The sequence below is a fragment of the Patiria miniata genome, unplaced genomic scaffold (assembly GCF_015706575.1).
Source record: "Patiria miniata isolate m_02_andy unplaced genomic scaffold, ASM1570657v1 HiC_scaffold_22, whole genome shotgun sequence".
NCBI classification, from domain to species: Eukaryota; Metazoa; Echinodermata; class Asteroidea; order Valvatida; family Asterinidae; genus Patiria; species Patiria miniata.
The window spans coordinates 10,039,219-10,053,249 of NW_024037061.1; the positions used below are offsets into that span (position 1 = coordinate 10,039,219).

General features: G+C 41.0%; 1 protein-coding gene across 1 annotated transcript; it reads right to left on the bottom strand.

Moving 5' to 3' along the window:
- Positions 1-5,093: 5,093 nt before the first annotated feature.
- Positions 5,094-13,574, bottom strand: LOC119730774 (ficolin-3-like). The gene is made up of 5 exons (XM_038203802.1): positions 13,046-13,574; positions 9,141-9,281; positions 8,315-8,493; positions 6,882-7,149; positions 5,094-6,486 (listed from the first exon to the last, which is right to left on the bottom strand). Exons 1-5 carry the CDS (start codon positions 13,089-13,091, stop codon positions 6,200-6,202), a joined length of 921 nt encoding a protein of 306 aa, XP_038059730.1. The 5' UTR covers positions 13,092-13,574; the 3' UTR covers positions 5,094-6,199.
- Between the last annotated feature and the right edge of the window lie 457 nt (positions 13,575-14,031).

The window sequence follows — 14,031 nt, forward strand, 5'->3', positions numbered from 1 at the left end:
GGTGACACAGGGGGAGTGGGCGGGGCCTAGCCAGGTGTGGGGGGAGTACACGACCTACTATTCATCCACTGGTCTAAAAATGATACACAGTCTGATTCTGTTTGTGAAAATGTGCTAGATTCATGAACAATACCAATTATACAAGTTATTACTCAAAACAAAGGAAACACTGAAAATACACTTTTTAAGGTTTTTTGTGAAACTTACCATTTTTGGAGCGCTACTGCACAAAGGATATACAATAACCCAAGATTTTATCACCAGATATGAAAAGACCAATGCCTGAACTAAACATAGCAGAAGAGAAATTATTCTGAGTGCCCTCGCAAGTGCCATTTGGGAGGTATAAAAATGGGGTAAAAAATGCAATTTTGCTAGTTGTAAAACATGCTGTCTAATAGGGCCTAAAAATAATATAAAGGGGATTTTTCAGAAAAGTTTCTATTTTTTCTTGTAAGGGTAAGGATGATACTTTGTCATGATATAGTTACTTTTGTGACAGTACTTCGCAGTTTGGCTTGATGACCTTTGAAAATAACGCAAAAAATGAATTTTTGCAGCCTCAAAATTGCCCAAAAATGTCAAAACACAGAATGGCCCGTAATCGTGGCAACGGGCAAAATAAAAGTCAAAAAGTCTATTTTGGTTACTTGCTCCCTAGGTCCTATCATCCCACAAAGCTTCAAAAAAATTTGAGCGTGGACACTTATATGAAGTATTTGCACGAAATGACTCTTAAATTACAAAACCTAGACAAGCTTGCGCGTATCGCGTAACATAAGAGCGCGTGACCAGATGCACAGCCTTTGTGACTATACCACCATTTAACAATGGTGGTATAAGTCACAAAGATAAAACATCAGACGTCATGTGTGACCTCGCAATTCCGGTTGTGGGACCGCCACTTCCTTGCCACAGACAGACAGACAGACAGACAGACACCATAGAATCTTTAATACAGGATTACGTGACAGGTGCGAAAGGAGATTCTGTCCCTCAGGATATTTTGTTCCAGGACAGTGTCCCTAGGAAACTGTGTCCAATAGTTTTGACAATATGTTTGAAAATTATGTACATAATTATTTATATTAGGCCTCGATGCATGAGCGAACATTATTGTCACACTGAATCTGATCAAGAAAATTGGATACCAGATGCACAGTCAATGCCTCAAATTAATTTTAAAAAAAACCGGATTTTTATTCTTTCGCAGTGCGTTAAAAGCCAACTATTAGTCATGTAAAAAAAGGGTCAACTTACCGAGAACGACGGCTGCGAGTGTGCCGAGAGCCACGGGTAGATTCATCGTGACGGCCCGGTAGATGCTGACTTATTCCCGCTTCTTTGAGTCCGATGTTGAAGCTGGTATGGCGATCGCAACTTTTGACGGCGTACAGCAGATTCGGATGTCGCTGATGCAATAGTCTTGTGTTTCAAAGATATCCTCAGTTTGTCTTTCATCAGTACACAGATGTTTCGAACAATAATGGGCGTGGCGGTCTACGACAACTGGTGACAGTAGACGTACAACACGGGGTGATCAACACGGGTGATCGACACCAATTAAGTGACAGTGGTCAAGCCATTAGGGCTCCGTGCGCCGACGAAAGAGGCCGCTCTTTTACCTAGCAACGACACGACGTCCCATGGGCGGGACGCGAATATTTTATCTACACAATAGTACAGGATACCCATTTTTCAGGCGACTTGAATCAAGGTTATGGGCGCTCTACAATCCTGTAAACTTTTACCTACGCGCGCGCGTGCGTATACTCTCTCTATATGTGTGAAAGTATATAATTATGATTAGTTCGATTCCTTGCTCTGCCCCTTCAGATTTTGCTCTTTTATCAACAATTTAAAGTTTTATCTTAAAAACGTTATTTGTCAGTCGGATACTACTTGTATAGCAGCAATTTTCTTTTTCTTTTCTGATACGGGGCTCTGGAGGATTTTTTTTTAAAGGGAAATAAAGTCCGAAATGCGTACCAAGTTGACAAATAGCAGCCTCCACTCAAGCCTGGAAACCATGCCCCATAGGAAAGCGCACAAAGTACCCCAGATAGTTGTGTAAAAAAAATATCGCGGGCGGGCGAGCGAGACATTGTACTATGAACACGCCGTGGCCGCGCTTCGCGGCAAATGAATTGCAGTCAGGCAAGATGGCGTCACCCCCAACTGTGCCTTCTTTGCCTGTGGGGGGGGGGGGGGGTACTTGTGAACGGAGCGGATAGGCCCGCCGGCTTTTTTTGGTCTCATTGTGTATATCATCTGGCGAAGAAGGAAATACACGCGCTACGTAGAAAATTAGTAAGTTAAGAAACTTACTTACACTTAAAATCGAGTGAGCAAGGCAAGACAAGACAAGAGCTTTGTTTCAGAGCCATTTTGTGTCCATTGTTATAGCGATTCCCTAAATATCTAATGCTGGGTATCGGGACAAAGCTGTGTATGAAAACAGATGTTCAAAAGTTTGTCATTATTTTTGGACATGATGTCAACGAAATAAGTATAGCATTACAAATCCAAATACTGTAGTCCATTGCCATTTTCTGGCATGATTTTAGTCTGAACAGTTGGTTCAATTTTTTGGTCAATTCAGTGTTCTGGTTTTTATATTTTCTTGTAACCGAAGAACGTGAAACTCACGATCACAGAAGTCATCAGGCGAAAGCGGTTGAAGTGGTTTGGCCATGTAGCAAGAAGGCCACCGGACAGCTATGTCGCTAGAGCATACCGGCAGGACTTCACGAACCCAAGACCTCGTGGCAGACCTCCAAAGAAGTGGATCTCACAAATTCGTGAGGACACCGGCCTTCCCATAGCAACAGCCGAACGCCGAGCATCTCACCGTGAGGGCATTCGTGGTTGTCTACAACAGGGGAGCACAAGGGTCCCATGGGACTGAGCATTTAAGTCAAGTAAGTCAAGAAGAACAAACTTCAAATCGGTTTACAAGCCTTACAAACCCTTTCATTAAAAAAAACGGTTTCTAAAAGAAAGAGCAGGTCAGGGGACTGCTGATCAATCTATTATTGGGGTTAAACTCCTTCAATTACGGATTGTTGACAAATGGCAATTAAAGAGAAGAACTTGGTGCGTGTGCCGTAAAGCCGTGGATGTGACGAGCTTGAGTGCTACATGCCTTATAAAAAAGTCAGACACATGTCGCTTGAGGACGGGGGGGGGGGGGCCATGGGCGTCGCCAGGATTTTTGTAGAGGGGGGCAAAGCGCATCCCCCCGAAATCCCTGTACTTAATTCCATCATATTCTCGATTTATCATTTTTCGAGGGTGGGCAGGGACATTTCCCCCGCCTCCCCAACCCTTTCAATTTCAGCAATATGACTTCGCACCTCTTTTCTTTTTCTCCCTCCCCCCCCCCTCCTTTTTGTGTGTGTTTTTTTGCTCTTCGGGGAGGGGGGGGGGGGGGTGCAAGCGCCCCCTTGTCCCCCCTCGCGGCGCCCATGGAGGGGGGGACTCACTGATCAAGATTGAGTGGCCTGTGACCAGCCACTGCCTTGTCGGCAAATCTCACAATATGGCCACACGCTTTTTTTTTATTGAAGACATTTATTATTCAAAAAGATACTGTTCAAAGGGAATATACAACATTTGCAAACATCGAAAAATAAAACTACCAAGTTTTTACGAAATATTTTACTAGGATGTTGGTAAATGACGGTCTCATGCATCTTTTAAAATTATGGCACCTGGTGGGAAGTCACTTTCAAGAAAATGGTATTTTTGTAAACATTTCCAACGGTGGTCGGCCGACCAGCGTTGGAAAAACCTAACTATTTTTCAACTACTGCTCCGAAATTTATCATTTTTTCCAGTCCAAATTTTGTTTGCTAATTGGTTACATGTTCATGAACGGGTGCAGGCCAGCTAGACTGGTTCCCTTGCCTTACAATTTTCCATCATCTATAAATTGATCCATTTTATATTTTGTGGAGTCAGGGAACCAGACTACTTGAACATTTTTGTTTTTCTTGGTTTTTCCAACCTTTTCGAACACCAAACTTCAAAAATGTCAGTGTTACAATATGTGATCTATTATACTAAGCTCTCAAATAGTTCATTTCTGAAAATTACAGCAAAAGCCAATGATGTACATTCCCTTTAATACATTACATCCTTGGCATTAAGCATTGTTAAAATGCTACTCCCAAAAAGCAACATATTTTGACTCACTATATTTTCTTTACAATATCAGTAGTATGTTGTACCTTCTATCTACATATTTTAGTGTGTGTGGTTATAAATGTGTATGTGAAAGGTTGAATCAAAATCGATCGATCAAAATGACTGTACCCACAAAACAATCAGATAACCCAGACTCAATTTGAATGGAACGAGAATGAAACTAAATTCAATTTTTGAAACACTGAAATCACAGCGTAACGTAAATTACATCTATGGTAAATGTATCGATAAATAGCATAAGAACGTTGCGAAATCCTCATTAGGATAAGTACCACTTGCTATAGCGTTTGAATTATCTAAAACACTGTGAAACTGTCTTATGAACAGTGTTAATATATTGTAAACGTTGTTCAATCTTTCTATATCTTACAAGTTTTCTACACACCTATCCGTATGCATTGTAGTTAATGGCTCACAAATTGGTCAACCATATTATTTACAACATAATACATAATAATCATTCCTTTGTATATTAGTAGTATTCAGATGTATAGCTTAAACAAATGTATTGTGTTAAACTATTCCGGTATGATTTCCCACCCTTAAAGGGCAATGAAATATAATGAAATATACCGGAAACGAATTTAGTTGGTCTATAGACTCCGTGCACAAGTGCGCCCTCACAAGCAACAAATAAAGAGTGTTAACAATTATATTATAGCTACTTAGTGCAGAATGTGCTGAACAAAGAAAAGAATGATATTAAGGTCAGGTAACCAGCCAAAGGTAACCGGTGTCTAGTGTCTGTAACTGGCCCCCGTCTGGTGCTTTCTTGCCTCTAACGTGTAGTGTGCTTGGAAATTAATCTGTGTGTTTTCGCGTAAAAACGTTGTAGCCAGTTATGGTTTGAAACCAAACTTAGATAAACTGTGAATAAGTGCTGATTTTTTTTTTTTTACTTCTTATCGACAAGGATATACACGTAATTCATAATTTATGAATATATTGAATTGAAGAATTAAATGACATGTGAAATATTGATCTACATAGAATAACACTTTCACAAGAAACACCCGCATTTTACTATACAAATTCATAAATATACCTAAGATAGTTTACCCATTCCCATTGGTCGATAGCCAGTCACGTGGCCGGTTTTACGGTCTATAAAGACCGGCTGGCTGGTCTTAAAACACTTTTCCAGTGTCACATGAAATTTGGACTCCTACATGAAATCCGGTGCCCGCCAGTACCGTTTTGTTGGTTAAACGTTCACAATCCTCACTTAGGTATGCGCAATATTGTTTCATAGTCCTATATTCACACTACACCGGAACAGCTGCGTTCTGCGCCGATAAGGAGTTTTTTACGGTTACTCGCGAAAGGGCCATACCAAAGCACATAAGCTAGATGGGTGTTCCGAAAAAAAAACAATGAAGTGAAATTGTTGAGTAAAATTGTTGGAATTTTTTTTAAAATTGACTTGTTTTGACTTTTAAACTGAAAGTTTTGATTTTTTTTGTACCGAAAAGGTATTTATGAACGGGAATAAATATGTGCTTGACCGCTATGAAACACTATGTTTTAGACCGGTTGGAGTATGGATGCTGATACAGCATTCACTATAATCTAAAAACCACCAGCACACACCTTGCAATAGGACGAAGGAATTTTAAGGGTAGTTGATATGAAAACGTAGAAGTTGATAAACGTATAGCATAACACAGATTTGCAATAATAACTTTTTCAGTGAAAAAGAGAGACAAAAAGCAAGCATCATTTGTTTGTGCAATTAGTAATCCGCAAAACTTACGCAAAAAGACGTATGTCTCGATTTTATTATTACATGTAATACGTGCAGTACTAAAGACGGCTCAAACTCTGGATTCTAAAATTCGATTCTTTGGTTTTTCCTTCATCAGTAAATCTTTTTCAAAGACACTACCATGTAACACCTAGTTTTTAGTAATATCGGACCAGTTCACTTCTTACCAAACCAACGCTCTTTTCAATCTTACCAAAACCGAAATACAGGGTTAGACCATGAAAATTAAACCGTACAAATCGCGATGCGGCAAGATAGTATTTGGTTACCAAACTCAAGCGCACCAGCCCACCTCATACCGCGATAATCTTGCCCCGTGTAGTTGACGGGACAGGAATACTCCCCATTTAGGTTAGTCGGCACGAGATCCACATTTCCGACTCCTCCAGTACAAGTCTTGAACCACCAGCCTCCCTTCAGCTGAGCGGCACAATTGGCGTTGCCATCGGCGTCATTGTCGCGATCGTAGGTTGAGAACGGCTGGCCTAGGGAAACGTCAGTGAGAGACTTACCTAGCAAACGGATGATAAAGGATACCAAGAGTTGAGATTGATCGAAAAGCAATGTGCTATTCCACTGAGCATGTGAGACCAAAAAACGCTTCCTCGGATTACTTCCGAATCCATGACTCCACCAACCATCAGAACGTCGACTGATACCAAACCGATATAACAAAACGTGCCCTTTTCAGGTAAACTCAATCTTAAAGAAGTGTCATCTTTTGAAATTTTAGGCGAAGAAAAGGTGTAGAGCAATCTTAAAGGGACATCTCTGACAACGAGTATCAAAAAGTTAATGTTGCTCCTAACAGTGTCCATTCAAAATGAATATTACATTTCTTTAGGGCTTTTATAAATTGTATATAAACAGTAGCATAAATATATTTAGAATGTAGACTAGTTGATACCTGCTACGTAATCAAGTTTCCATGGTTGCGGTGGATCCACATGCAGTGTGTAGTTGTCACCTGTGATCTTGAACTGCGTCAAGACTATTTTCTTGTAGTATCCTGCTTCTTCCACTATAATCTGTAGTTCCCAAGTGCCTTCCGAGGTCAGCTGGCGGACTACCTCGTTGCCCAGCCAGAACTCCCCCGTCAGATCACCGAAGCCGTCTCGGTACTCGGCCCAGCTACGGATGAAATTGACCGACCCGCGTTTACGATTCTGAATCACCTGGAATGAGTCAGCAAAGAACGAAGTTACCAAATGAAAAATCAATAGGTTTGGTAGTGGGGGGAGGGGGTGGTTCGTACCATACTTTCCTGGGGGCGCTGTTTATCCAACGATTATTAACACTATATCACACAATAGTGTACATATACCCCCTAGCCAAGCTGGCTCTGTCCGTATTTTGTGCAAAGGCAGAAATGTTTAACAATAAAACATTTTTTGGGTGTCAGAGCAGGGGGAGGGGTTGGCATTTTTTTTCTCATAAATTTCCATGGAAAAAAATTGAGGGAGCTGGGGTCCTCCCCCCCCCCCTTGATCCGTGCCTGCTTCCTTGACAATTTAACACATTGATATAAGACGATCGGTTTAATTCCGCGAAGTGCTGATTACACACAACAGGTGTTTCAAGTGCAGGTCAGTGTTATTGAAGGAGGGGGCTGGGCCAGAGGAGGGATTTGAATTAATCCTCCCCATTCGGTGACGAGTTCCGCATTTTCCTGCTTTTTGTTTAGTTAGATGTTTACTTTGTTTCCCATAATGTTCAAAAATATCACTACGACGCCATCTGTGCACACCAAAGATCCATCGCCAATGGGATAAGCGTATACACAATGTACATGTACGACTCGCATACATGCATTAGCACGATATTTGTGTAAAGTTGACATGAACAGTTCCATTTTGGGGGTTGACGAACCGCCGACTCTGAGGGAACGGGCCTGACTGCTGATTTCATGTCGGAACTGCATGTATTCGGTTCGGTAGTGACTTCGTCATACACGCGCACGCATCACTGATTACTAGCGCTCATTGGCTATAAAACACTCAAGTTGCGTTAACGTTCGGTTCCATTCGTGCTATACAAGGTGTCCCAATAAACATTGTGCATGAAGAAATCGCTGATTTTCTCAAAAGTTGGTAAGGACTAGCTTATCAAATTGTATAGCATATTTAGGCCTATGGTAATATGATTGGTGAAAAACATCAGGAAAATCCAACGATGCCAACCAGAGATATCTTTGATTTGGTAAGGCTATGTATTTTTCGACCTGCACAATGCACGTGTAATTTCCACACTATGCTACACCGTGTGAAGTACGCATGGTTAAATTGAGATGACGTCACACTAACGAACCGGATAGGGATGAGATAAAGCGAAGAAACTTACTATCCATTTCCCCCTGCAGTAAACGGTCAAGCCGTTTGGATATTGCGGTGGGCAGATAGTGTAGACACCCCGCTTAAACATGCCGCTGTCCACGATGTCACTGCAGTCAGCATATCGGGGAGCTGAGGGTGTTGACGAAATCTCGACCTCAGCCGTGGCTTCGGCTCCATCGCTGACTTCTAAATTATTGAGAAGCGATTCAGAAATAACTCTAAATTTAGTTTCGTATTAGCTTCTAAAACTCCTAAGAACTCTAACAATAATTAGACAATAACATGTTTAATTGATTCTATCGTCCTTGTGTATGGGAAAAATTGCGCAGCACTACTTTGTTCCTTCGTTCCCATTTGGGGAAAGGGGTGGTGGGTGCTCAGGCTTTTAAATTTTTATAAGGGGGAGTTAGATAAAGATTTATACTGTGGACGTCACTAAATTATTCATATGATATTATATAAATTATAACAAAATATGATAATTTTAAAGAAGCTTCGCTGAATCATGGTATTTTCTTGAGAAAGGTTGTTCACAGAAAGAGGCAAGGCATGAGAGTCCCATAACGTAGGTTCAATTCATAATGAAGACAATGAATCTAATAATTAAGGTAATAAATTGCATTAAAGGAGCTCAATCAACTATTTGGGAGAATACAAAATTCTCAACATTTCTGAATGATAATTATTGAAATATAATAAAGTATAGATATTTTAATTAATACTAATAAAGTAGATATATATATAATATTAACAAAGTAACTATTTTGAAAAGTGACTTCACTGATATTCACAACAAGATGCTTTTGAAGCTGTGTTCACTAAGTTCTCCTTACCAGTCGAGTGTCGTGTCCCTGTGCATCGTTGGTGTAGTTCTCGAGACGCTGCTTGCATCCAATGTTCACCAGGAAGCGGGTCCGGTACCAGGCCGAAGTAACTGCAAGTCCTCAACTGACTCTCAGCAACAACTAACTGTACTGCAGATTAAAAGTGAACCACAATCACCATTGATGAGAGTGTGTAGTGTGAAGCCGTGGCGAAATATATTTTGCTCTGATAGTTTGATTGATAGATTGTTCGTGTGATGGGGCGGTCATAAACGTTAAACGTTTCAAACCGGTTTTGGTGTCTGGCAGCCCATTGATGTAGCAAGAATACTGTTCGGTGGGGGAAGACATCGACATCTCATGGAGTGATGTGACGCTAAGAGACGCTCTTTTTTCTCTCTCTATTTAATAATATGATTTTTTTGTCAAAGTTCAAAAATAAAATTGACTGGAGCGAGGTTTGAGACTGAGACCTCCCGATTGTCGTTCCAGGCCTGGATCCAGAGGGGTGGTCTTGGTGGTCGAACCGCCCCCCCCCCCCAGCCCCTGACTCCTTTTTTTGTATAGAAATATATTACAAATAATGTGAACACCCCCCCCCCCCCCGCTCTGACACCCAAACAAATTGATGACAATCACTCCGGTAATAGTAATGTCCGCCTGTGCACAACATTCGGCCTGAAAAAGCTGGGGGTACGGAGGTATTTGTACACGATTCTGTAATATAGTGTTCATGACTGTCGGATTTAAACATCGCTCCCACTGGTATGGTACGAGCCACCCCCCCCACCCCCCACCCCGACCTATTGATATTACTGAGGCCAAGACCGGAGAGAAAAATGTCTACATTATTTTCAGCATTGATTTGCTGATGAAACCCCCCCCCCCCCCACACACACACAAATTTCTGGATCCGCCCCATGCGTGGACGGTAATTTTGTGTTCCCCCCTTCCTTGGTAAATCTGCCCCCCCCCCCCCCCGGACAGATTTACCTTGGGTAAATCTGTCCCCCTCCATGTAAATCTGTCCCCCTGCCCAAAATGTGTCCCCTTGGTAGATTAGGCTATACTTGAATCAATGGTTGGCCAACCGTATATACATGATGTAGTCTACCAATGATCGGTATGTAGTTATAAACATCTGGTCCAGTTGTTTTGCAATTAAAAGCTTGCCAGACGTTTGTCCCTATTTTTGAAATTATGCGACCGACAAACAAGGATGATCTGATCACAAATCATCCAGCTTGTCCACTATAATACAGTCGCTGACAACGTCGCGGACACTTTCGTCGGGGGCCGCCATCTTGAAATCACGTGAACAGAGTATGTGCTTTCAACATTGGCTATTTAATTTTTGTGGCTCAGACGTACGTAGCTCAAGATGCCCGCCCACGGCTGGCGAGATTTTCGCCTCACAAGGCGAAAACAAAATCAAACAGAACAGAGCAGGCTGCAGGTTGACCGTAAGGTCAGAGCCAAATTCTGCTAAATGCACATCCAAAATCTGTCAGATTTATTATCAAAAATCTGCCAAATTTCCCAGAATTACTCGAAACACACTATAAACACTTAAAATCACATGCAAATTGGTTAATTAAGATTCAAATTACATAATAAACAATCAAGTCACATAAAGATGTTGTGAAATTATTGGTAAATTTTGGGCAAATGCAGATCCGGTCACGACGAAGTCCGTTTCCCAGTGAACCTCAGCACCTAGATCAGCCAACCTGTCCCCATTACGCAAGGGTTTGTTTGAAAGGATTGAAACTTTTTTAAACAAAATTGTACACTTTTTTTGTTCAAATTTGCTGTTTTTCTGTCAAATAACCATTTTTGCAGAATTCTGCCAGAAATCTGCCACAAAAATCCATTCTGTCAAATTTTCTGTGAAACTCGATTTTTTATTAAAATTCTGTCAAAGTTAGGCAAAAATCGGCTAAAACGGTCACCCTGGCAGGCTGCCACGAATGACTTTTTGCTCAGCTTTAATAGATCTCGTGTAAAGTGCGGGCTTAACATGGGGCTTGATAGCTCAGTTCCGGAACGGCATATCCCAAGGTCGTCCGTTCAAACCCCGCCCAGTAAAATTCTTTGTTCAACTCAGGAATGGAATAAAAAAGAATTGTCCTCAAATCAGAGAGAATTTTTGTTTCACCTGCAGTGGCAAATTGGTTTTTAAACCAGACGTTCAATACTGCCCCACCGCATTCCCTTATGGGCATTAATAATTATTCCACAACACTACAAGTAGGCCGATTTTGTTAATTGGCCCATTTCAAAGTGAAAAGCTCTGGTTTTGCTAGAATAAAAATAGGATTTATTGTTATTATTATTATTATTACTTATTATTATTATTATTATTTATTCGACCTCAACAGCACATAAACAAGAACAGACAAAATATATATACATGTACAGAACAGATCGAAAAATCATAGAAATACAAAAATAACAAGACACATACATTATATATTTTGTTCGGGATAAAACACGATACCAAAAAGAAGAAAACTTCATTGATAATGAGAAGTTACCCAGCTGCTTTGGAGCGATATTTTCCCCTTTCTCCTCATGGCAATGTACTTGAATCCGTCGACTGTGTGTAATATGACACCACAATAATTAGCAATGCTCACTTTTTTGGTATTGCGTATAGATGAATATAGGTGAATGGCATTGCCCGTGTGAGTTATTACCATTTTTTTAACCAAGACGGAGGCAGAAATGAATGGTTGAACAAGTTCCAATATACAGATGCTAATTAGCAAGAAAACACCGATGAACAATCAAACGGAAAATACTTGAAACAAAAAAGAAGCGTATCTCACACTATCGAGTGATGAGATTCATTGGCTCCTCCGCGTATGCAATTACTGAACTATTGTACTTGCCTATCCGCCAACGCATGATTGCTAATATCTTAGTGTTATGCGTTTTAATAGTGGTGTTATTATTCACTAAGATAACGGGGAAGCGCCCTATCATCCAGTGAGGTTTCCCACATTTCGAATTTGGAACCTCCGAACGGCCGGTCCCCCCCCCCTCCCCAATAATTTTGGTTTTGGCTCTGCCGGTGAATACACGACGATCCTTAGCACCAAAGTTGTAGTACAAGCGTGACAGGTGCGGAGGGATGTTTTATCCCCCGGACAGTTTCTCCTAGGAAACTGTTTCCCTTCTAGGATATTCTGTCCCCTACTTCAGCGGAGAATTTGTCCCTTCGGGAGTTGTTATTGTTTCCATGCAGTGGGCCTGTAACGCATGATTTGCTCATTTCTGTTATACGTCAACTTAGTTGACAATAATATATATAGGTTTTCCTGGCCACTTAAAACAATATTTTACCTTTCAAATTGACCAACTCTATCATTCGATTTCGTCCAGGAAAAAAATTCCTACGCTTTTAACAAAATCAATTTAGTCATTTTTGGTCACCGGGTCGAGACTTTTCGTCATTTCAGATCAAATTCGTCCAAGCTGTTGCCGAATGGCAGCATGCGGATATCGAATTCGTCTTATATGAATCAATTAGACAAATTCTATTTGGCGTAGACGAGACGAAATCGAATACTCCAGGACGAAAACGTGTGCTCATTGTTTGAATTGGCTGGATCTGAATTTGAAATTGTCTGACAAAAAAGTGCACTGAATAGATGTTGATAGACGAATTTGAATACTAGAAACGGTGAATTCGAACGATAAACGCTTTAAACTAGCCAGGAAAACCATTATATTAGGCCAAAGTGGGCGAGTTCAAGATAATGTCGGGCCCCTAAACTATTTGTCACACTGAATCCGATCAAAAAATATGGATACCAGATGCACTGTAAATGCCTCAAATTCTTTTGCAGTGTGTGTTAAAAAAAAAATTACTATACTTTTAGTCATGTACGACAAAATTGTCAACTTACCAAGAACGACGGTCGCAAGTGTGCGGAGAGCCACGGGTAGATTCATCGTGACGGCCCGGTAGCTGCTGGCTGATTCTCGCTTCTTTGAGTCCAATGTTGAAGCTGGTATGTCGATCGCAACTTTTGACGGCGTATAGCAGATTCGGATGTCGCTGATGCAACAGTCCTCCTCAGTTTGTCTTTCATCAGTAATTTAGGCTACACTAGTCAAATAGTAGGCGTTGGCCACATCAGATATTCATCATGTGACATATCACGTGAATGAAATACATGGCTGCATTGTATAATTTCACTTGAATTGTTCAAAGGATAATAAAACCCACCTAAAGAATGCAACAGAAATGCTATACATGTCTCTGGTTGAAATTTAACCATTGTTGACTGCTGTGATGTGGGATATGACTTTTTAACACCCGAGGGGCCATATCATCCGAGGCAAAGCCGAGGGTGCTATGGTGCTATGCGCCCCGAGGCTATGCGCCCCTTTGCGCCCACGGATCCTAGACACCAGGATTAACGACTGTTCTGAGCTCTAGTACAAAATGCACTGAGCGGAGTTGTCTAGACGTGTGATAACGGGCATTAACACCCGTTGGCTAGTAATCGCGAATTTTCCAGGTGTACCATTGTGTTGGGTTTTCGCATGGCATCTAAAACGGAAATATTCATAAAACTGTCAGCAAAACTACTCCTTATTTTAAGATATAATTGTTCCAAAATTATTAAAAAATAAATACTTCAGGATATAACAGATGGCATTGTGCTTTTGATTTACCATTTTGCATTCAATCTAATCTCCGTCAGTATGCAGATGACACTGTCTTGTACAGAGTCATTAAAAATCAAGAGGATGAAGTGGCACTCCAGGATGACCTGCAGCACATAAACACTTGGTGTAATCTAAACTGTATGACTTTAAACCCAAATAAGTGATGACTGTGACCAGGTCTAGAAACCACTGTATAAAATTGCTGAAAACACTTTGG

Bases quoted from the DNA above. Each gene is read 5' to 3' on its own strand.
- LOC119730774 (XM_038203802.1), bottom strand. From the start codon at position 13,091: ATGAATCTACCCGTGGCTCTCCGCACACTTGCGACCGTCGTTCTTG. The intron at 7,150-8,314 runs GTAAGTTTCTTC...GACTCATTCCAG, and splicing joins ACTGCAGGGGGAAATGGATA to GTGATTCAGAATCGTAAACG. The intron at 6,487-6,881 runs GTATCAACTAGT...TCCGTTTGCTAG, and splicing joins GAAACTTGATTACGTAGCAG to GTAAGTCTCTCACTGACGTT.